The sequence below is a fragment of the Lipophrys pholis genome (assembly GCF_963383615.2).
Source record: "Lipophrys pholis genome assembly, chromosome: 11".
NCBI lineage: Eukaryota > Metazoa > Chordata > Actinopteri > Blenniiformes > Blenniidae > Lipophrys > Lipophrys pholis.
Window position 1 is genome coordinate 4,470,767 of NC_137631.1, and position 24,677 is coordinate 4,495,443.

The 24,677-nt window shown below is 44.1% G+C and overlaps 1 protein-coding gene across 3 annotated transcripts; it reads right to left on the minus strand.

Moving 5' to 3' along the window:
- Nucleotides 1-7,330: 7,330 nt before the first annotated feature.
- Nucleotides 7,331-22,735, minus strand: dus2 (dihydrouridine synthase 2). Of its 3 annotated transcripts, none has more exons than XM_080475593.1 (16): nucleotides 22,622-22,724; nucleotides 21,977-22,114; nucleotides 21,810-21,855; nucleotides 21,589-21,680; nucleotides 21,464-21,507; nucleotides 20,936-20,996; nucleotides 20,806-20,853; nucleotides 20,665-20,730; nucleotides 16,704-16,774; nucleotides 15,728-15,814; nucleotides 15,151-15,319; nucleotides 14,957-15,078; nucleotides 14,741-14,881; nucleotides 11,244-11,331; nucleotides 10,475-10,548; nucleotides 7,331-9,621 (listed from the first exon to the last, which is right to left on the minus strand). In XM_080475593.1, exons 2-16 carry the CDS (start codon nucleotides 22,094-22,096, stop codon nucleotides 9,375-9,377), a joined length of 1,476 nt encoding a protein of 491 aa, XP_080331719.1. In that variant the 5' UTR covers nucleotides 22,097-22,114; nucleotides 22,622-22,724; the 3' UTR covers nucleotides 7,331-9,374. The 3 variants fall into 3 exon arrangements, 2 of the variants coding, with proteins under 2 accessions (XP_080331719.1, XP_080331720.1); XM_080475594.1 differs by having other exon boundaries at nucleotides 7,337-9,621; nucleotides 14,750-14,881; XR_013935813.1 differs by having other exon boundaries at nucleotides 9,032-9,621; nucleotides 10,475-11,003; nucleotides 22,622-22,735.
- Nucleotides 22,736-24,677: the final 1,942 nt, after the last annotated feature.

Genomic DNA, 24,677 nt, shown 5'->3' on the forward strand with positions numbered 1-24,677 from the left:
TCTCCAGGGGGTGGACAGTCTCCAGGGGGTGGACAGTCTTCAGGGGTTTGACAGTCTTCAGGGGGTGGACAGTCTTCAGGGGGTGGACAGTCTCCAGGGGGTGGACAGTCTTCAGGGGGTGGACAGTCTTCAGGGGTTTGACAGTCTTCAGGGGTTTGACAGTCTTCAGGGGTTTGACAGTCTTCAGGGGTTTGACAGTCTTCAGGGGTTTGACAGTCTTCAGGGGTTTCACACACATTCACACTGGAAGATAAACAGTCAATAACATCAACAACTTCATGTTTTTTGCACAATGATGTTGAATACTTGTATACAGACTTACTCGCTGCTGTCCCTTTTGTCTTTGAGATACTCCAATGTGAGAAATGGATGGGACAGGACCCCGGATGCTGTGATTCTTGTATAATAGTCTGTGTTGAGCATCTGTCCCACCAAGTCCATGAAGGGATCCTGGTCAGATCCTGGCTTAATAGCTGGGTCAGCTTCTGTAGGGATTGCACCAGGGACCTTGCAGGGACAATAAAACAAAGCAAATACTATTTAGCAGAAGAACTGAAGTTGTTCAGAAACAAAAATGTTTTCCAAGAAATTTCACAAACGTTGAAAATATGATGTAGTTGCGTGCGCAGGTTGTCCTGGGTCCATTCTGTTGTAGACAGTCGAGGACTCATTTCACCTGATGACTGAAGAGAGGAAGGAAGTGATTTACTACAGATGCAGAAGAAGACAGAAAATACACAACTTTCACTGATCAAACACAGTCAAAAGAGAGACAGCAAATAGTACCTTCAAAGTCCAACCCTGGCCGAGTCTTGTTCCATTGAAGAAATCCTCCGTACGTGGGCAGTAGTCCAACAGTTTGTCTGGTGGCTGTTCAATAATCGATACGATTTGTCTTATCTGTGGAGTCAACACAGTGTTGGAGCATACTTCCAAAAAGACAAGAATATTGCTCTACGCATTACGTACTATTTATAGGAGTATTAATTTGAGTTAGTACTCAATGAACAAAGTGTCTTCACATTTAAAAAGATGTTGACCCTTTTAACAACCAAGTGCTTTAAATCATTGGATAGGAACGGTGACATGAATCACTTATTACAACTCTCTGTCAAAGAGGTTTGAATGAATATGTGAGTTCTGTCTGAATTGTATTACTCACCATATCATTGTCTTCATCGCCTTGAAACAGTGGCCTTCCTGTGAGCATTTCTACTGCGACACATCCTAATGACCATACATCAAAAGTGTTGTCAATAAAATGTCCCAGCAGAATCTCTGGAGGACTGAAAAAGACGCAGACACAGGAAGGTGATTATGAGGTGGTCTGATGAAGAACCTGAGAAGTCAGCACATCCAGATGTGCTCCAGATATGCAGTAGAGATGTGGTTTACATACTTGTACCACCAATTGCCGACATATTTCCACAGCTTTTCTAAGGGATTGCGTATGGCCAGGCCAAAATCAATGAGTTGAACTTGAAGTGGCTCTGCATCTCGGTCTACCAGCATGATGTTACTTGGATTCAAGTCTGCATGAACGACTCCTGCGTCCTTCAAGAAGTTCAGAGCTTCAGCCATCTGAAAGAAAAGACACAACACTGAAAATGAAATACATTTCAAAAGCATCAAGTTGCAGCTGGAGATTTTTAGTAAACCAAACCATAGAATCTAGAGATACTAATCAAGATGATAAAACCAGAAAAAGAAGAGAAGAAGGTGAAACCTGATGGAGAATTGGTCTAATCTCTTTCAGTGAAAGCCCCCCTCGCTCTTGAATGTAGTCTGCCAGACTGATATCAAGCATGGTGAACTCAATACAGAGATTTCCTTGAAACATGAAGGAATCATTACAGCTGGCAATGTGGAAGTGTTCTGAACCCAGATCCTTCAAGTACTTCAGTATCTTCACCTGGAACCACACAAGATCACATGAAATCAACTGTTACATAAACATAGATGCATCGAGTGGAATGGTAATGAGTGTTTTATTGTGATACCTCCTTTTTTGCCTCTTTGATGAAAATACTGACTATTTTTAAAGCCACCACTTCATTGGAGGGTTTCTTCAGACACCGGAGCACGGTTCCAGAGGAACCCTCGTCCAGGTAAGATTCCACCAAATAATTGCATTTGGAAGATGAGATTTTGTACCTCTTCGGGTAAGAGCTGGAATCCATTGCTAGTTCCTCAGCAATATCTGCACACAATAGCTACACACAACAGCTACACCCAATATCTACACACAATATCTGAACACAACAGCTACACACAATATCTGAACACAACAGCTACACACAATATCTGAACACAACAGCTCCACACAATAGCTACACTTGTGAGATATCTTTTGATAAAACTGTCACTTGCCACTGATCCAAGCCGGAAAGTTGAAATGAAGCTACAAGGAGACATCTGTGTCTTTCAACATCAACATCAAAGACAAAGTTGACCATGTGATGCCATCAACCTTTGATCTTGGGACCTAAGCCACGTCTCGTCATGTTGTATACAAATTAAGCATTATCAATCAATCAACTTTATTTGTTTAGCCCTTTTTTTATATAATTAATGTAATACAAAGTGCTTAACATGATTTAAAAACAGTGCAAAGATACAATAGATATTTAAGAAACAAGTGAACACACACGCAGACACACACACACACATACACACACGCAGACATGCCCAGTGGTATGGAGACATGGCAGGGCATTGAGGACTTAAGGTGAGGAAAGGACACATTTGGGGGCCGTACACATTGGGAGTGACACAGCCTCTAACCACAGGGGGCACTGCCCCACAGACCCCCCCCCCCCCCCCCCCCCCCCCAGCCCGGGCATAGGTAGGGAACCAACCAGGTGCCCGGGACGGGGGAACCCACGGGAACGCTTCACCAGTGGGGAACGTGGCCACCACCAGTGTCGCGAACCCCTGAGAGGAACCACTGGAGATAAAAGATTCAGTTAAACACCTAATAAAAGTAGATAAATAGATAATAAAGTAGATAAATAAATAGGTAATACATATCTGCATATATACTTCTATATATATATATATACATATATAAAAATCAGTTAAAAAGCCTGATTAAAAAGGTGAGTTTTTAACCTTTTGACGGTCTCTGCAGCCCTGAGGATCCCCGGCAGGCTGTTCCATAGACGGGGGCCATAGAAGCTGAATGCAGCCTCCTCGCGGGTCTTGGTCCTGGTTTTAGGCACAATTAAAAGGCCGGCGCCGGAGGACCTCATCAGGGCTGGTGAGGGTCGATACGGTAAAAGTAGGCCAGATAAATAGGAGGGTGCAAAACCGTTAACACACTTAAAAAGTAATAAAAGAACCTTAAAATTTATCCTCCTCAGCACTCGTGCAGCAGAGTTTTGTAAAAGTTGGAGAGTTGACAAGGTTTTTTTGGGGACGACCAGAGAGCAGGGCGTTACAAAAGACATTACCAGAGACCAGTGACGTGCGGTGAGGTTCGTGGCTGGTGAGGCACTGACTTCATCACAGTCACATTTACAAACATATGAACCCTAAAGAGTATCTTATTCACCATTTGATTGGCAGCAGTGAACGGGTTATGTTTAAAAGCTCATACCAGCATTCTTTACACATACAAACTGTAGCACACAAAAAAGCACATTTAATAAAAAAAAACGTTATTATGGTCTTACCTTTACTTATAAATGAAGTCGAGAGGAAAAAATAAACGATCGCTGCCGCTGCACTTGGCTTGCTAACTGTCGCTTGTTGTCACTTATTCTGCAGCCGAGGAGTCGCAAGAAGGATCCCTGGGATCACTAGCGCCCTCTACCATGAGGCAGGAGAACTGCGTGCCTCACCCAGTGCGTCTTCGCAGCCGTTTTATGATTGCTCAGCACAAGAAACACGTTACACACATACAGTTGTTGACAAAATACACTGTACATTATATACCTCAGTTAACTAAACTATGGAAATTTATAATATAATTCATATAGCAAAAGTGTTTGAACATTTTAATAGCGACATACAGAGAGATAGCAATACGGTCTCACTGCACAGCAGGCCAGCAGTTAGCCGAGTCATTGCGCAATCCATGGTGAGGCTCAGCTGGCTGCCGCCTCACCACAAGTCTCTTCTCAGTATTTGAACGGTAAATGTGAAAATTCAGCGATTTTGAATAAAAATAATCTAAAACTGGTGAAGTTAAATGGAAAATAACTTTATAGTATAATCACTGGATACATATAACAATTTAATTTTTTTTTTTTCTTTTTACATTTTTTTTCTTTCCATGATGGCAGGTGAGGCAGTGCCTCACCTGCCTCCCCTGACTGCACGTCACTGCCAGAGACGCCGGCCGGATTCCTGAGTCTATCTAATAAAATGACATGATCAATGGTGTCAAAAGCAGCGCGAAGATCCAATAAAATAAAGACTGTGAGCTGTTGGGAGTCTTGATTGCACCTGATGTCATTTAAAATCTTTAAAAGGGCTGTCTCTGTGCTGTGGTTCTTCCTAAAACCAGACTGATGCGTCTCTAAAATGTTATTTCTAAGAAAAAAATCATTTAATTGAATAAAAAATAAAAAATATCTACAATTTTGCTTAAAACTGGTACGTTGGATACAGGACGGTAGTTATTAAGAACATTGGGGTCTAAACTGCTCTTCATAAGGGGCCTCACCACGGTCATTTTAAAGGTGCTGGGGAAAACACCTGTTGTTCCTCAAAGAACCCATAAAATGATTTAAAAAGTGTTGAGGAATTGGATCTAAAAGGCAGATTGTTGGGTTAACTTGGGAGAAAACTCCACCAAGTGTCCTTGTATCAACCAGGGTAAAACAGTCCAGTGATTCCTCAGGTGAAGACACCAGTCCAGGTGAGGTAAAAGGTAAATTTTGTAAAGCTAAAAGACTGGATCTGACCGGCAGGTGGCACTGTTCTTTGTTCTTTGCAGACCTGATTTAATGAACGTTGACGTGTAAAAAAAGATACAGTAAACACATGAGTTGGAGACAGTCTTTTTTATAAACAACACCTGCATATGGCCTACCCAGTGATGTAATTTTGGAGCTTCTGAATGAGCTCATGGCAGGTTTAGTTTATTTAGTATTTATTTTTTGGTCAAACGAATTGTATTTATAGTTATTATTTCTATATATATATGATCCTGAAGAGCATCAGGGAAGAGATGTGGTCCTCAAGTCCCTCAGGGCCTTCCTCGTCTGTCTGCGGGAGGCCGGGGAGGAGCCAGAGGACGACTGAGACAGGAGCTCGCCAGGCCATGTGGCGTCGTCGGACAGCATCCTAACAGCAGAGAACACTTTCAAAATGGAAGCACCTTTGTGATTTGGAGCTAAAATAAAGCTTTGATGGATGAAAAACTCAGGATTTCTTCTCTTGACCAGGGTTGTGGGTTGAAAGGTACATTTTTTCTGATAAAGTGAGGTGGTATTTCTGATTGGGACATTCTTGTCCAGCGTACAGGACTCAGTTTTATTATTTTCCCCACCAGTGGCGGCTGGTCAATAGAGGGCGGTCAGTCTCTGATTATTAACTCTGTCACGTCTCTTCTAATTTACCTTTTGAAAGGAGAAATTTGTCTGAAAAGCTGCAGGTCAGGTTCAACTTTCTCCATCATAGTTATTTTTCAATGCACACAAACAGAAATGTGTTCAGAATTTTGAAAAGGTTTCCAGGTTTGTTAATGTTTATAAATGTTTAGATATGCTCATATTTATTAATGACTGGAAATCTAAGAGCTTAAAAAAGCAGTTTAATTTGCACTTGGTCTTTTTTGAGGTTTCTATCAAAGCATTCTAAAATGCAGTGAAAGATGAATTGATGTGTTGTTTGAAAATATACCTGATATACCTTTTGTTTTCCCTAAACTCAGAGTAACTGTCATTTCAAGTAAACCAGCCCCAAAACACATTCATTTTCTAAAAGCATCTACTTGTGGTTGTTTACAAGTATGTAAATAAATAGAGTAACCCTCACCCTGAACTGTTTCAGTCTTAAAAGAGAACATTTGTGTCTGAGCCGTGATGTTGCTCTGGTTTCAACTGCACGAGCTGACAGCTGTCTGCGCAGACAGGGGGCGGAGTCACGAGACGGTATCTGAGTCGGTGCACGGTGCGCCCCTGTTGAGTTTGCGCCCTGGGCAGCTGCCCACTTCGCCCATTGCAAAATCCCCCACTGGTATTAGGCCACATTTACACATACTCTGGTGTTTTAAAAACAATGATGTTTCTCTGCGTTTGGGCCTTTACACATAAACGCAGCCACAAGTAATCTTCACCGATTAATCCTGGTTTTCACTGTACAGGCGTCGTCGTGAGGGTGAGCAGTTTGTCAACGTCAGCGTTGTGAATTGACCGTCCCATGGTGGCGGTGGAATTATGGTGTGGGTGGGCGTATGTTACGGTGCATTTTATTGATGGCGTTTTCACTGCACAGAGATCCCGAGACCCCGAGGGAGGCCCATTGTTGTGCCATTCATCAAAGACCACCAGCTCATGTCGCAGCACTATAATGCACGGACCTACTTTGAAGGATCCGTACACAATAACTGGAAGCTCAAAACATCCCAGTTCCTGCATGGCCAGTATACTCACTGGACATGTCTCCCATTGACCATGTCTGGGATGCTCTGGATTGGTGTAGAGGACAGCGTGTTCCAGTTCCTGCCAATATCCAGCCAGTGAAGAGGACTGGACCGACATTCCACATGTCACGATCAACAACCCCTGACAGCCGTGGTACAGTTCGCACACTGGCTGGGTGTAGTTACAGTTTTTCTTTTATGCTGACAGGAGCTGTGGGCCCTCGGCGCGTGGCAGCCGGACACCCCGGTGGCGGTGTTTCCCTTTTCTGTGCAGTGCCACTCACGTTTGGTGTCCTTGGTTTGGTGTGTCTCGTGGTGGTGTAGGTTGAGCCTCTTTTCTGCCGGCTGCCTCGGTAAGACCGACCCTCTGCTTCCTGTAGTTATTCCTTTTTGTTCCTCCACATAGCAAACCCACCTGTTCACGGCATCTTTTCAATGGTTGCCCTGGTTTTAATGATCACAGTACCCCTTTTAATTGATTGAAAATAAAGTTTGTAGTGTGGGAAATCACGTCTCCAGCCCTGATTTGTGAGCGAATCTGCGAGTTCTTTGAATGTTTTAGAACTATCTCCTGAGGCAAAATTCCCCAGGTGGCGTTGTCTGCAACCTTTTTAATAAAAACACCCTGCCACAACTGCATGAGGCAAACAGTGGCCACACCAAATACTGACGGGCCTTCACACAAGCCCAAACCAGCGTCTTACTACTTTCCTAGTTTGTGACAAATAAAGGACTTTACACAGTAAGAACTTTTAATGTCCAACATTAAACCGTGTCAGTAAAGTTTCAGTGGTATGTTACTCAATGTTTATTTTTCTCCTTAGTCAGTTAAGATGTTTTAATGGTGAATTAGATTAATTTGATCTAATATTTAATTAGAATAAACCAAATTTCCCAGGTGGGAGGGTGGATTACTCTCAGCCCAGGATTAAATGTGTGTGTGTGTGTGTGTGTGTGTGTGTGTGTGTGTGTGTACACACACGGAACTTTTTACATTCCAATACATGAACCTTGAAACTCTTGTATATTTTAATGTGCCACTCATTCGCCTGAGCGTCCTTATATGTGACACTGTATAAAAAGATTGGAGCACATGACATTTTCAGGCAAGCTTGAATACTGTGTTAGTTTAACTTATTCATCTTTCCCCGTAACACTAAGATTTGTGAGACTTTCTTGTTTGACCTAATAATGTGAAGACTGAAGAACTTCTTCACAGAGGAGTTTTATTTGCAAATATTCCATCTTAAAGCTGAGTGAAGTTCATTGAGTGACTTGGACTGGTTATGTTTGAACACCACACAGCATGCAGTATCGCTGGATTAATCTACTTTCCAGGATTATACACCGAATGTGGCTTTTGGAGCGGATTAATGAGAGCTGGCGTTTCCCAGCGGTCTTAAAGGTAACAGGGTGATGACGTGTTTTCCAGGCTCCTTGAACACAACACCAAAGAATGTCTTTCAATGGCTTCAAACTGATCTCCAGCAAACCAAAGGGAGGCTTTCATTCCACCTGTTTCAAACAGACATGGAGGCAACAGAGATGAACAGGCACAAACGTTTCATACATACAAAAGCTTGCAAGTCCGAGAAACCTCTGAAATGTCAGTTTTCTGCATTAACTTATTAGATCTACACTGACATGTCTGATATAAACGATGTGTACACAAACTGACTGTTAATCAAGACAACTAATAATGGACAAACACCAGATATCTGAGAACAGTGGTGTCCAGATCTCTCCAAAACTCCCCAAAATATAGATCCCCTCTGTGTAGTCAGGTCTGTTGCCGACAGAAAGGACACAACAGGGGTCTCCCAGGATTGGACAACAAAGAGGGTGTTAATAAAGCTGAAGAGTTATGCTCTTGAAAACACAAAATATGCTTCTGTGGTCGTTCCATTAACACAGACTGGTTTGCACCAGACTGGGAGTTGGAACAGGATTTCAAAAGAGGGCCGTTGGAGTCAAAACTAAAGAAATCTACACCAATCATTGAACAGGCAGTGTGCAGACTTTGTGCACCTTGGTACTCTTGATCACTACTTATGTTGAAATAATGGGACGCCCATTAATATGGGAACGTCACCCAAACACTGCAGCACAGCGGAGGGAGCTTCTTTAGGGCTGATCTGCCACCTCGGGGTCTACACCACAGAACCAAAAAACCTCCAGTCCATCGAGCTGGAGGACATGTAATGTCATGGTTGCTGCACCCAGATGGAGCTCAGGAGATGGAAGACATTCACACCATATGAAGTATATTAATGAGCTGAAGAAGCAGTGGAAGACAAAATAATCCAGATTTCCTACTGAGCAGCTCTGATCAGCTACTGGAAGGCCTGGAGCCCAGATTAAGTCCAGCGTTGACCTTGTTCCAGCTGCACTGCGGATATTGGACGTTGATGTGCAATAAAAGATATGAGTACTCCCACAAAGATGCAGAACAGATCATGTTTGATGATAAATTCATGCAGAAACCTTTTTCCTCACAAACAGAAATCCCTTCAAACCTTTTCTGAAACGAAACAATAAGAATATAAAAGAAAATCTGCTCCTTAAGGCACCATGAGGATCTGGTCCAACCATCAACTGAAGCTCATCGGAGAGTTAAGACTGAACAAATATCAAAACAGAAGGTTGGTTGATTTTCGTCCAAAGTAAAAACAGATCCAGTCTGAAGAGGTGAAAGAGGAGTTCTGGATGAATGAAAGAAACAAACTGAAAATAAGAACACGATCGAGTCCAATCGTCCACCGCCACACGGTCAAGCGCCACTCTACGGTTGTTCTGCTCTGTGATGGTCACCGTTGGTTTCCACTGCGACCCCTGAGCTCACGGTTTCTGGGATGGAGGCCACATGCAGCTTCTTTCGCTTCTCCTCCGCGGAGCCGTTGATCTTCCCCTCCCTCTTCCTCTTGGAGACCAGGCCGGAGTCTTCCTCTCCGATCCGACCCTCCGGGATTCCCAGGGTGCGAAGACAGACGATAGCAGATGCCTGCTCAGCGAACTTCTTCGACTTCTCCCTGAAAGCAATGTGATGAAAAGCAGTTTTTACTCAAAGAAATCTTTCTGAGGATCTTTAACTCTGCATGATTCGAGTAGAGCAAAGTTCATGTTTCAATGCTGTATCTCACTTTAATGCACGAGGACGGCGAGATAATACCAATAGTAATAATAATAATATCAAAAAAACTGTGGGAAAAGGAAGAGAAACAGAAAATTCTCTGAAGGCTAATTTACAGCTTTACAGTTTTCAGAGAATATAAATCACATTGCTGGTTGTGAATCAATGATTGGACCAATTTCAATCCATTCAAGAACTTCTCCCAGTATTTCATACGGTGGCCCAGAAGGGCCAACAACACAACACAACAACAAAAGCCACAACACACCAAGAAAAGTTCTTAAAACTTCTCCGACTGCTGCGTCCTTCCGATGTGGCGTTTTGTTGTTGTGTTGCGACTCTTTGTTGTTGTGTTGTGGCTTTTGTAGTTGTGTTGCGACTCTTTGTTGTCGTGTTGCGACTCTTTGTTGTCGTGTTGCGGCTTTTGTTGTTGTGTTGCAACTCTTGGTTGTTGTGTTGCGGCTTTTGTTGCGACTGTTGTGTTGCGACTTTGTAGTTGTGTTGCGACTCTTTGTTGTTGTGTTGTGTTGTTGGCCCTTCTGGGCCACCGTAATTTCACGATATCTAATATTCAATATTAAAGAAGGCCAACATGCAGAATCAACACTTATTAAAATTCTCACAGCATCCCTTCAGCTTTGACATGCAAGATTACAAACAAAATCTCATTTGATTTCACAGTTTTCAACCTCGAAGATCAAATTGTTTTAGGAATTTATAAGGAATTCTGTCTGTGTTGGTTTTATACTGACCAAAGAGAGGATCTGTATTTCTTCTCGGCTACAGTCACTGTGGACTGAAATGATCGATCCTGACTGCGCTCCACCTGAAACACACACGCACATGCACACGTCAAATAACACAAGTCTCTTATAGTCCAGAATATATGGTAATGTCAAACTGTAGTGCCACTAAGTCAACAAACAACAAGCTGAATTCTATTGTGAAATATATCAGCAATTTCAATACAAGTAGGGCCGTGATTATAGAATTCAAAAATGTACTTTCTTGAGCGGTGACATGTAAAGACGTGTAGTTGTGTCGCTCTGCACGGATATGCTACTTTTTCATATAAATAGTGCCATTTCTGACACTACAGCTGAGACATTACTGCAAGTGTTGACACTCTGAAACAACTGCCTGCAATGTCTGGATCCAAAGGCAGTTAAAAGAAAGGAGGCAGCTCAGGCTACCGACAGCAACGCCGCATCGCTGAACATGGCCGCGCTGATGGCTGCGAGAACCGGCTCGGAACGAAATGTGGTGGCCAAGATCGCGAGGCTGGAAAACAATATAAGAGTAAGTGTGAAGCTCCAATCAACAAGATGGATCTACTAGCCGCTCGCTCTGCAGACCGCCAGGGCCGGCTAACTCGCCTGGAAGAAGCTACAAGCATGGAATCCGACAGGGCTGTGGATTTGGAGGAACCGGTTTACAACTTCTTGGATTAAGGGAGAAGTTTGAAACTGGGACGAGGGCGGCCTCTTCCGTGGCAAAGCGCCGACAAGAGATAATGCTCACCGTGTCGTAGTGCGGCTGCTCCAGCTTCTCCTTACGGCTCCACTCCAGCAGGAACATCTTGGGGGTGATCTGAGGTGGATACTCTCTTCTGAAACGCAAACACACAGAGCACACCCTCAAATCTCTCCTCTTTAAACCTGGGATTAACATATCATCGGTATAAGAATAGTGATTATGTGCGGAAGAAAGCTCAGGTTTGGGACAATTCCATTGCAAATTAATCAATTTCTAATTAAAGATTCGGAGGTGTACATGGGAGGGATTCTAGGACGATGAATTCCAGATGTCTTCGCAAAGTTTTCACAGTTATTGTGTTCTGTTGGGTGGGGACTTTTATAGTCACTGTGCATGTGCCTGGTTAAATGGCCTCCTACGCTGTTTTCACATTTGTAACATTCCCTAGGAACAACACATACAACACGTTTCACCCACTCAAGCTGCACAAAAATGTCACTGGCACCCATACTGTAAACCCAACAGGAAGTCCGTTATCTGAGTCATGCATGGAACACAATCCTTCAGGGCTTTAAGTCGTAGAGACCTGAATTCTGGCCAGTATGTACACACAACAGGCCTTCCTGATGAAAATTTAACTGTAATCTCAAATGGCGTGGCCGTGGCGGTCCGATGATGGTGATGGTTCACCATTAAACAGGAAGTGATGTGTAACTCTGCCCTGAACACATCCATATGCAAATGTACATTCGCAGTCATAGCACCACCTATTGGTAAGAGGAAGTTTAAGGAATTACATTTTCACATACCATGGCCCCAAACTTTGTGATATCGTCCTTGAGACTGGTCAGAATATAAAGCACATTAGAAAATGTAAAAATGCAATGACACTCAAACTCTAGACCCAACAGGAAGTCAACCATTTGGTGTTGTTGTGAAAATCTCATGTTGAACTCCTCCTACCGAGGCTGAGGGGCCGTCCACACCAGCAAGGCGGTTAACCTAAACAAGCTGTTTCTGGTCTATCATCCAGACGAGGCGGCGTTTTAGAAGCATGAAAAGGGTTGTTTTTTTTTAACACCAGTCCCAGAGAGGGGAAATTCTAAAACCCCGGCTTGTGCTGTCCAACCCCCTAATGTGTGGATGGCAAAGACGATCATCTGTGGAAAAAGATGACTTAACCCCCCCCACCCACCATGGCCTGCAATGTCATCAAATAACCACAACAATCACGGACCACAAGCTCCGGTCGAGCTGCAGAAGCTACTGAGGCTAGTTAGAAGGAGGAGCAGGACCATAGACCTATAGAACTAGAAGTTTATGAGCAGGACTCTAATTCTAAATTTGTATGTGCTCCGTCTTCTTCTGCGTTTCTGATGTGTTTGGTGAGTCACAGTGCCCCTCAAGGCCTGGCATGTGTACTACATGCCCCGAAGCCTCATGTTGAGCCGTGTTTGTGAACGGATGTTTTTTTTGAGAACCTCGGGGAGAAACAAGATTGTTTTGTCTGGTGTGGATGTGGCCTGAGAAACCTCACATCGGGTCATTTGGATACCAACAGTGACTTTAGCTGGGGGAGTGGGGGATCTCTGTATAGTACCGTGTGAGCCACAGAATTTGATATTTTTGACACATTGATGTAATACTCCCTCACACTCTGCACCAAACCTCAACATGCACCACGTTCCATTTTGCGTGGGTGTGCAAGGACCCATTAGACCACACGTGTCGAACTCCAGGCCTCGAGGGCCGCGGCCCTGCACGTTTTGCATGTCTCCCAGCTTCAACACAGCTGATTGCAATGAGCAGCTCGTTATCTGGCTTTGTGCTGAATGTGGTGATGAACCATCAGGACATTCAGGGGAGGGAGACATTGAAAACGTGCAGGGCTGCGGCCCTCGAGGCCTGGAGTTCGACACCCCTGCATTAGACTCTGCTTGGAACTTTTATTTAGTTTTAAAGTGCTTCCTGTTGCACAACACAAAGCAGTGAAGTGTCCAACAATTTCTAGAATTTGCAGCATTCAGCAGCATGTTTTTCTATCACAGTGTGGCTTTAATGCTACTGCTGGAAAACTGATCCGTGGCCCCAGATCCAGTGATCGCGAAACACGTCGGACAGTCGGTCATTACCGATAAAAATGCCCTTGGTCCGGTTAATATCCTCTTAAAACTGGTCTCATGTCCGAATTTTTCATTTATCACTCTGAAAAAGCCAAGAATTACCTCAGAGTCTTTCATATCTATGGGCGCCGCCATTTTGAATGGCGATGTCACGTCACATGACTCGGCGGTGATTTCCGGTTCCTGTGTGGTGATGCTCACTTAATTTGTAATGAGAGCCAAAAGTCATTTGTGAATTTTAGTCACTCAGATAAGTTAACCGCTGAAGTATTTGGTGTTCATTTTGATTTTCTTGTTCTTTTTTCACATTATGACAAGGTTCCAGAGTCATTTGTTAAATACAGTCAGATAAGTTGTTGACTGCTGAAGTATTTAGCGTTTATTGTTGTGAATTTGTTGTTCTTTTTTCACATTATATTGAAATTATGTTTCAAATCTGTTTTGACAGTTTGTGATGTTAATAAACTTTGTATTACCATAAACCTGTCTTGTTCTTCATAGTTTTGCAAATAAACAATAACTTGGGGAGTAGTTCAATATTTTCATCAAACTTTACTTCGGTCCAGTAAAAAACTGCCTGATTACTGGACCAGTGTCTGGTAAAACTATTTGGCATTTCGCGATCGGGTCTCTTCTAATCTCACTATAGTCGTGGTTCCACCATGCAGGATGTGGCAGAGCGGGGCGGGGTGGGAGGGTACAGTGTGGCAAAGCGCACTCAGACCCAACTCTGTCGCTGGATCCCACCGCAGACAGTACGGTTAAAATGTAGGCGGGGTTGTGAACAACGCGGGGAGGTGTCGAGCGAAGAACGCGGAAGCGGCCAGCGGCGGCCGGCTTAAGCTGTGAGCCTCGCGCTCTGTGGCACAGCATAAACGTTCTCATTGTGAACGGCAACGTCTCCTCCTCTCCTGCTACAGGGAGGAGCGTCTGCACCTCGTTGAAAGACCCGCGGTGTTGTGTCGGGCGCCAACATTTCAATAAACCCAGTTAACCAAACAACCCCTGTTCGCAAAGCGGCGTATGTAAACGACGGGAGGGTTTACAGCCGATGAAATATTTAAATATTGCGGAAAAGTCGAGAGTGAAACTCGTCACTACCAATCAGCAGACAGCTGCCTTGTCGCTCCTCCTTATAAGACCCCGTCCTCAGTCCTTCCCCTCAACGGAGAGGTGACGAAAAGTGTAACCGGTGGTTACGATTTTTTCAATAACATCCACAACTTTTTCAGTGGGACCAAAAGAAAAACCCGTTCCGACACAAAAAGTGCGGTGGGACCGCGGCTTAAAGTACTGCATTTCAGATGGTTTTCAGTATAAGGAGTAACTTTTAACTGGAAATTGTACCATAGTGATACTTTATACATTTTAAAGGATTTACAAAAGATCATGTTTGTTGATGCGGAGTGACAGACTGACCGTTCAAACCTGATGGCCATGGTAGTGACGTCTCCGTCCATGACGGGTCGCTCCGGCTGGCTGCTCGTCTGTGAAGTGTCTCTCCGGGCCTGCAGTTCCTCCTGAGTGTGCTGGTAAAACGTCTGCAGGCCATACGCCTTGCTGCAACACAGAAACGTCCCCTCGCATTAAAGGCCGCTCACAACGAGGGGTTTTTACCATGACACAGTCTGGTACCTGATCTCGGTGTTGGTCTGAGCTGCCTGCACCTGCTTTCCCAGAGGCGACTCCACCTTGTCTCTGAGCATCTGGCACAGACAGTACTTTGTGTTGAAGGCGTTGTTGTCGTACCGAATTGCCTGAATCAAAGACAGTGTGTCATTAGTCTGAGGCGCTCCAGTCTGTGTGGTGCTGGTGATAGAAAGGCTCACATATTTGAGGTAATCCTCCATGACCTTCTCCAGAGGAAGAGGTCCCTGGCTGCTGAACACAGAGGCGTTCCACATGGCGGCTCGAGCCAGCATGACTGACGAGGCACCGCTCGCTCTTTTGAACTCTGCCACGTCAGCGTTGGTCTTGACCAGGTCCAGCGAGCCTCCGCTGCAGGAGATATAGAGCAGTGGTTGGCTTTAAGGACTCGTCTCAAGCCTCCTACACATTGTGCGATTTTCCGTCGTGGCAAACTCTTAAGTCGTCTCTCTAAATTGGTGGTTGTACGTCACACCGTGAGCTCGGGTCAAGGACAGTCAACACGACGTTGGTCATAAGCCTTGTGACCTTGTGACCCTTCATAGTTAATTAAACTAATCAATAGTGACTAGATGAGACTCGGAACACCCAAAGAGATTCAGGGATGGATTTGAATTGACTCTTGACATTTAAATATTTCTGATTTGAAAACATGTTCCTATAAAACTTTCTGTCAAACGTTTGTAATGCATCGCCACAGATGGTTTAACAGTTTAACATATTTCTCTGTCCGTTCAGCCACGCTCAGCTGGTACTCACTTTGCGATGACGGGGACTGAAACTGCCTGAGCGACGGCCTGGATGTAATCGCAGTGGACTGGATGTCTGGGGCGCTCCTCCTTAAACCTGAACACATAACCACAGTGTGAAGGTTCAACGACACATCCAGCAGGAACGCTGAAATCCAGGGAAGAATGTGCCCAATTTACCAGAAAAAGCTAAACAGATATTCATTGTGTTATCTAGCAAATGCAATAAGAATTTTAAAAAAAGATCTGCACAATTAATAACAATTGAAAAAATATGAAATTTCTTTTTCTCAACATTAAGATAATGAGAACATGTGGAACGTTTACAGTGGCAGGGACAAAAGTAGGTGATCCATTTGGAATTCAATACTTCTGACCTTCATTAATACCACCCCAGTATTAAAACTTGCTGATGGAAGACGTCATGGAAACCTTGTATTTAAATCTAGTTTAAGCTTGCTGACAGTTCTACTTCGGGCTCATCCACATTATTCACGTTTCTTTCTTCAAAAAACTAATTTTCATCCAACACCTTGTCCTGCGTTTCAGCTGGTGGACAGTGGCTGATGTTATCCAAAAAGATGATTTGATCAAGTTCGGAATTTAAGTCGCCCATGTAGCCAAGGAAGCAAAGCAGCCTCAAACCATGATGCTTCCTCCACCGTACTTCACAGCTGGGCTGATGTAAAAACAAACTGAACCCGATTCCTTTCCAAAGCAGCACGGTGTAGGGTAACAGCGCTTTTGAGTATACTCAGAGTACAGAGATGTTGTTTTTCCATGTTGTTTGGTACCATTGAACCACTTTGAAGGTCAAAATAAAAAATAAAATGAAAATGAAACTATTAGATCGGGAAAGTAAAGCTGTTCTGACTGGGACATTCTTACTTCACATACTTTTTCTTGCCACTATAAATAAACAAGAAGCAGAGAATAGGAGGACGCTGTGTTCATTGACCCTGATGCGTGTGAATAAAAGAGTTCACCTGCCGTGTACAGCGACAGCAGCCACGCCGGTCCTCTCGATCCTCTGCACCAGGTCCACCGTTTCCTGCAGCTGAACACAGTCAAAGTGAGTAGAATCTATTCTGCCGACACAGACGTCCTCCACTATGTTAATCGTACATTTATGCATTCATGTTGTCATCCAAGTGACGAGAAAAACTTAAATAATCATGTCCTCTGTACTGTACGGACACACGCTGACGGGGGGGGTTCATGTAAACATACACATGAAAGGAGCCTCACCGTTGTAACATTGATGTGTTTGGAAAGAAATCCCCAAAAAAGAGAAGGAGGAGAATATGGACACAGTCGTTGCCCAGAGAGAGAGACAACCTGGAGAGTAATGTTCCAACAGGAGCTTGAAGTAAGTCTTGCAGTAGCAGCCACCGCTATGACTCCCCAAAAATCAGACACAATCCGAAAGTGGTCGTGGGCTTCCCACCGATCCCTCCCCCTTACAACCATTCACAAAGCCCGACCGGCTTCAGCCCGGCCATGTCTTTTTTTCACGATTCTCCCACGACCTGATCTCCCGTCTCAGACGGCCGAGAACCGCGTGGTCTGTGGGAGCCTTTACACATACAGTGGTGTGAGAAAGTGTTGGCCCGCTTCCCGATTTCTTACTTTTTTGCATGTTTTCCAGACTTCAATGTTTCAGATCATCGAACAAATTTAAACGTTAGTCAAAGATAACACGAGTAAAAACTAAATGCAGTTTTTAAATTAAGGGTTTTATTAATAAGGAGGAAGAAAATCCAAAGCTACACGGTCCTGAGTGAAAAAGTGTTTGTCCCCCAGCTCCTGTTAAAACAAAACTGGTTGATCACACCTGAGTTCTGGAGCCACACGAAGGCCTGATTACTGCTCACCTGTTCTCAGTCTAGAAATCACTTCAATAGGACCGACCTGACAAAGTGACGTTGACTAAAAGATCCTGAAAAGCTACAGCATCAAGCCGAGATCCAAAGAAACTCAGGAACAAATGAGAAAAAAGTAATTGTAATCTATGAGTCTGGAAAAGGTTCTAAAGACATTTCTAAAGCTCTGGGACTCCAGAGAACCACAGTGAGAACCGTTATCCACAAATGGCCAAAACACGGAACAGTGGTGAACTTCCCTAGGAGTGGCCGGCCGACCAAAGTTACCCCAAGAGCGCAGCGACGACTCACCCAAGAGGTGACAGAAGACCCACAACAACATGTAAAGAACTGCAGGCATCATCTGCCTCAGTGATTGCAATAGTTGCTGCTAAGGGTTGCCCAACCACTTATTAGGTTTAGGGGACAAACACTTTTTCACTCAGGGCCGTGGAGCTTTGGATTTTTTTTCTTCCTCATTAATAAAACTGTTTAAATTTGTCTGAGCTGAAACATTTAAGTGTGTAAAACATGCAAAAAAGTAAGAAATCAGGAAGGGGGGGCGGGGGGGGGGGGGGGGGGGGGGGAACACCACTGTATTCTCAGTTATAAACTGTTGGGAGGTGAATAAGTGCAGCGAGTTTCTCTGCTCTTTCAGTGCAAGTTTATGTCATTATCTCCGCGTCTCGCTCCCTTTCATGCCTTCCTGACTGTCGAGCTCAAACCTCCTGATCTCTGATCTGAAACCGTAATCTGATTTGTGTTCAGTCACACGCTCTCAAACTCTGAATCTGGTTCTGCTGGACATTTCCTCCTTGTGAAAGAATTTTTCTTTTAACCCCCCCCCCCCTTTAATATCAGGTGCAGGTCTTGCGTTCGGTGGTTTTCACACAAAGCTGCAACTGAGATTCATGGAGTATAAGAATATGTTGGAGTCCTCCTCACCGCACCTGAACGGCTGTTATTTCATTTGTAAAACACATTTTAAAACATTGGATTTTCTGGACTCGAAGTTGCGCTGAGGGGAAGGTCGGATCGAAAAAAAATGTGTCATAAAGACTAAATAAACCTATTTACACAGCAGGTCGAATAAGTATCAAAAACGTCACCATTTGTCTCAGTCAATATATTTCTCAAGGTGCTATTGACATGAAAGTGTCACCAGATGTTGTAACAACCCATGTAATTCACACATACAAAGAAATCAAGCCATAGAAGTCCATAAAAGAAGTTATGTGTAATAAGGTGAAATGACTCATTAAAAAGTATTGAACACGTGAACAAAGGGAGGTGAAGAAAAGTGTGGAAAGCCAAGACATCAGCGGAAATCAACCCGGAATTTAAAAGCAATCCTGCCTCTTGTCATTTCAAAATTCAGATCAGCTGGTTCAGTTCCATCTGACTGGATTATGAGAATGTGTCTCATTACCAAGGCGTCACAAAAGACATCTCATGATGGGTCAAAGCAAAGAACTCTCTCAAGACCTTATTGTGGCAGCACCATATTGCTGGCATTGATTCCAGAAGCGTTTCTAAACTTCTGATTGTTCCAGTGAGTACCGTTGGGGTGAAAAGAACATCATTTCACCAAAAACCATAAACCAGGTGCTGCTCGCAAGATTTCTGACTGGGGAGTGAAAAGGATCATCAGAAGAGTTGTCCAGGAGCCAAGGATCAACTTGTGGAGGGAGGGCTTCACAAAGACCTGCATTAAGCAGGTGCAATTGTTTCAAAGACAATCAGTAATGAATTCAACCGCCATGACCTGTCTGAACACTCACCACCCAAGACTCCATTGCTGAAGAAAAAGCATGTCGAAGCTCGTTTAAAGTTTGCTGCACAACATTTGGACAAGCCTGCGAAACACTGGGAGAACCAACACTGAACTCTTTGGAAGCCATAACACACCTCATGTCCGGAGGACAACTGGCACCGCACATCAGCCCCAAAACAGCCGACCACCAGTGAAGGAGGTGGGAGCATCATGGTGTGGGGCAGCTCTTCAGCATACGGTCCTGGCAAAGCTTCAGATAATTGAAAAAAGGTGAATGGAAAAATGTACCGAGATACAAAATATGCTGCCGTCTACCAGGATGACGATGGGGGTAGGTGCATATAAGCTTTTACTTCAACCTACACCCTTTCAGTTTGATAACTGAGTGTTTTTTGTTCTGTTTTTGTTTTCCTGAAGAGCGCCGGAATAAAATTCAAAAATTCAAGCTGGAGCGAGGCGGGACATTCCAGCAAGACCAGTGATCCCAAACACACAGCCGAGGAAACCCTCACCTAGTTTCAGGGGAAAGGAAATAAAGCCGCTGCAACGGCCCAGCCAATCACCTGACTTCAATCAACTGAAAATCTATGGGAAGAACTAAAGACCAGAGCTCATAGAAGAAGCTCACGGAACCTTCAAGATTTGAAGATCGTGTGTGGAAGAATGGGCCAAAATCACACCTGCGTCTTGAAGCCGACGTTACCAATAAAGGCTTTTTATACTAAGTATTGAATACATTTCAGTAAACGCATTCAATATATTTACCCTGAGCCATTTCACATTATTACACACAACTTCATCTATGGACTTCTATGGTTTGAGGTCTTTGTATGTGTGGATCACAAGGGTTGTTACAACATCTGCTGACAATTTCATGTCATTTTGACAAAAAAGGTGACGTGTTCAATACTTATCTTACCCACTGTGTATGTTTATCCCAAGTACCACGGATGGCATGTGTTGGTATATTTAGATGTATAAGATCAATTAAATACAGTGCGACGCATCGTCCAGAAAATATGGTGAATATTAGGTGATGCATTATCCAACAGGATGGCCACCAGGTGAAGTCAATAACTGGGATGTTCGGTGAAAAAAAACAAGGCAGAAAAAAAATTCCCCAACGTGAGTTAAATTCAGAATTTGGGGTAAATCCTGAAGAGGTGGGTGGACAAGCAAAAAAAAAACCCACTAATCCTACCAAAGTATTAGCAACAAGAAAGAGTGAATGCAAGGAGTTACTAAATCTATTTTCATCTTTGTTTTAGAAAAAGCTAAAACTTTAAATGAAGTGACGAAGCCATGACTTACTGAAGGCAGGATGCGGATCTTACACGTCACCGGGATAGAAACTCCCGCCACCAGCTTCTTCAGGATCTGGAAGAAAAACACGGCGTCACGTTTTACCAATCAGAGGAGTGAAGGTCAAGGCCTTTCCGGGGAAGGACTCACAGCTTCGATCTTGTCTGGATCCGACAGGAGTGCAGCTCCCATCCCGCCCTGCAGGACAGCAGAGGTCAGAGGTCAGAGGTCATCCGCCGGGTCGGAGGTCACAGCATCAGCAAGGTAAGCCAAGACTCACCTTGGTGGAGTATTCCTTTGGACAGCCCATATTCACATCCACAGCGGCCACGTCCTTCTCCCTGAACAACAGTCGACAGCAGAAACTGCAAATACTGGCATGACAAATACTACGGCAGTAAATACTGGCATGACAAATACTACAGGAGTCTTCAACTAGAATTTTTCTTCAACTTTCTCCATCTCACCCGTCGTCTTCTCTCACTTTCACAGTCTCAACCGGCTATCCTTCTCTTACTTTCCACTCTTCTCACTTATGTTAACTCACATCTGTCTGTGCTGTAGAATCTCAAAGTTTCATCCCTGAAATACACAGATTTGATTGGCTGCATGGTTTCACGTGTGACGGCTTAACTCGAGTTCAACTGGTCAGAGCTTTTCCTCATCCACTAAACAAAAACAATCCCTGTCAGGTTTCTAATCATAACCTTCTGTTTTGGCTGGAGGTAGGGCCGGGTCTGTATGGGACAGTGTCTGGGTCCAGACCCGGACTGTGGTCCGCCTATTCGTGGAATCTAACTGAACTCACACAAGTCGGGCCACAGCCAAAGCTCTGTCCGGGTCAGCTGTTCCCTAGAAAGAAAGCAAGACACATTGTTGTGATTTTTCCATCTACAAAGCACTGACAGTTTGACTGGTGTTTCTCCGGCTCACCATCTGAAACACGACTCTGTCCTTCTCCCTCTCACAGGTCCTGAACATCACGCGATCATCTGGAGCGACGAAATCCACCGTCTGCAGCACAGCTGAGGAAACACAAGTGCAGTGAGAAGTCCAGGAGACGTCCGTCTCGCTCATCAGCAGACTACACAAACTATAACGACTATAAAGAATGACACACACACACACACACACACACACACACACACACTTACTGTTCACCACTCTTTGACACTGGACCATTTTTAAGTCGATCAGCTCCTACAAAAGACACCACAAAGTCGGAGATATTAAGTAAAATGCTGCATTTCAGGTTACTTGAGGACTCTGAAGTGTGAATGTAGGCCTTTTGTGCATTATACACACAAGTGAAAGTCTTTACCTCGCAGTAGACCACATCAGCACCATAATCCAGAGCCAGCAGTCTCATGGGCAGAGTTCCCACCCGGACCATCGGAGCCAGGGCAGTGATGTTCCTGAAGCTCAGCCGTGGTGATGCCATGGTGGCGGATCAGTCCTCCTGAAACCGATCAGAGGGAATCAGCAAATGGATTTGGACGGATCGGTTCATGTTGAGTCATTCGGCTGCACCAAACATAAATACGTTGTCAACTACATCCTGGTTTGTAGGTGGAATTGTACAGACATGTCACAACCTGTGAAAAAAAACCAACAACCTGACATCCTGACAGTATACAGGACTGGATGTTAACTCTGAGAGCACTTTGGTTAAAGACGCTCATGTAAACACTAAACAGACAGGATTTACTCTGTCAGTTGGTTAAAGATACAGACTTGATTTACTGTCAGTTAGTTAAAGATACAGACTTGATTTACTCTGTCAGTCAGCAACTTTAACTTATTATTTGATGAACGGGATTCACGGTGGAGCTCGTGGCTATGCTAACAGCCGAGCTGCTTCAAGATAACACTCTTTAAAGACGACATCGTCACGTGGATCGTTGAAACGCTGGTACCAATGTCAGCCTTGTTTCCACGTTAAAGACTCGGATATGTTTGATCTTACTGTCACTTGTGCCCCTGCTCCTGATTAGCTGTGGCGTGTGCTCATGTGCAGGGAAACACAGCGTGCTGCAGACCTGCTGCTGCTTCTTCTTCTTCTTTATGGCGGTTGGCAAACAACGAGTTGGTGCCTTACCGCCACCTACTGGTTTGGAGTGTGGATCAAACTGACTCATCCCGCCCTCTCAAAACAAAAAAAAAAAAAAAGATATCCTCCTCTTTTCCCTGCTCTCCCGAAGAAACTCAAACATAAACTGAGGAATCACTGGACTGTTTTGCCCTGGTTGATGCAAGGACACTTGGTGGAGTTTTCTCCCAAGTTAACCCAACAACCTGCCTTTTAGATCCAATTCCTCAACACTTTTTAAATCATTTTATGGGTTCTTTGAGGAACAACGGGGGTTTTCCCCAGCACCTTTAAAATGGCCGTGGTGAGGCCCCTTATGAAGAGCAGTTTAGACCCCAAGGTTCTTAATAACTACCGTCCTGTATCCAACTTACCGGTTTTAAGCAAAATGTTTTACTTACAAATAACATTTTAGAGACGCATCAGTCTGGTTTTAGGAAGAACCACAGCACAGAGACAGCACTTTTAAAGATTTTAAATGACATCAGGTGCAATCAAGACTCCCAACAGCTCACAGTCTTTATTTTATTGGATCTTTGCACTGCTTTTGACACCATTGTTGATGTCATTTTATCAGATAGACTCAGGAATCTGGCCGGCGTCTCTGGTAATCTTTTTAAGTGGTTCAGTTCTTATCTCACAGATCGATGCTTCTTTGTAAGTATGGATACACGTTCCTCAAGAACCCATGAAGTCAGCTGTGGGGTTCCCCCTAGGATCGATTTTAGGCCCAATCCTTTTTAATCTTTACATGCTGCCACTAGGGGACGTCATCAGGAGACATGGCATCAGCTTCCATAGCTATGCTGATGACTCACAGCTGTATGTGGCAGTGTCTCCTGAGGACACAAGGCCAATTGATGCCCTTCTTAACTGCATTTTAGATATTAAGTCTTGGATGGCAGCAGTTCTAGGTCCTGAACGCCAGAGAGAGAAACTTTTACCAAAACTGTCAGATTTTAACCCTTCCCCATCCGTAACAAACATGGGCGTGACTTTTGACTCTGAGCTTCATTTTATCTCACACATCAAAAATGTGACAAAGACTGTTTTTTATCACCTGAAGAACATCGGCAGAGTCCGCCCACTTCTCTCTCAGGCAAGCGCTGAGGTGCTGATGCTTTTATCACCTGTAGGCTGGACTATTGTAAAGCCCTGCTCGCTGGTCGTCCCAGAAAAACCTTGTCAACTCTCCAACTTTTACAAAACTCTGCTGCACGAGTGCTGAGGAGGACCAGAGGGCAGGCCCACATCACGCCTGTTGTAAAATCGCTGCATTGGCTCCCCGTTCGCTTCAGGATCGATTTTAAGAATAGAATAGAATAGAATAGAATAGAATAGAATAGAATAGAATAGAATGCCTTTTATTGTCACTTGTACTAGGTACAGTGAGATTAAAAACAACTCCAGTGACATTGCAGCGGTTAAAAAGAGCAGAATATAGTGCGAGAAGGAGGGTGGGGGGTGTAGAGGGTAAGGTGCACGGTCCAGTCCTGTGAACAGTACACAGTGTATTTACAGGAAATAAATAAAAAACTATAAAAATTATATTGCACATTATGGGGTAGTCTGTAAAGTCAGTGCATACGAGAGTTCACAGTGGTTATGGCTTTGGGGAAAAAACTGTTTTTGAATCTGTTTGTTTTTGATCTCATGACCCTGTAGCGCCTTCCAGAGGGCAGCAGGTCAAACAGGTCACAGCCAGGGTGGGAGCTGTCCTTGATAATGTTCGTAGCTCTGCTGAGGCAGCGGGAGGTGTAAATGTTCTTTTATTACTTTTTAAGTGTGTTAACGGTTTTGCACCCTCCTATTTATCTGGCCTACTTTTACCATATCGACCCTCACAGGCCCTGATGAGGTCCTCCGGCGCCGGTCTTTTAATTGTGCCTAAAACCAGGACCTGCTCATGCAGTTAAAACCAGAGCAACATCAC

Coding starts and splice junctions, on each gene's coding strand:
- dus2 (XM_080475593.1), bottom strand. CDS start 22,096: ATGGCATCACCACGGCTGAGCTTCAGGAACATCACTGCCCTGGCTCCG. Junction 15,079..15,150: donor TGGAGGATTACCTCAAATAT/GTGAGCCTTTCT, acceptor TCTTTGATTCAG/GCAATTCGGTACGACAACAA. Junction 11,332..14,740: donor ATGGCCATCAGGTTTGAACG/GTCAGTCTGTCA, acceptor TTTGCGTTTCAG/AAGAGAGTATCCACCTCAGA.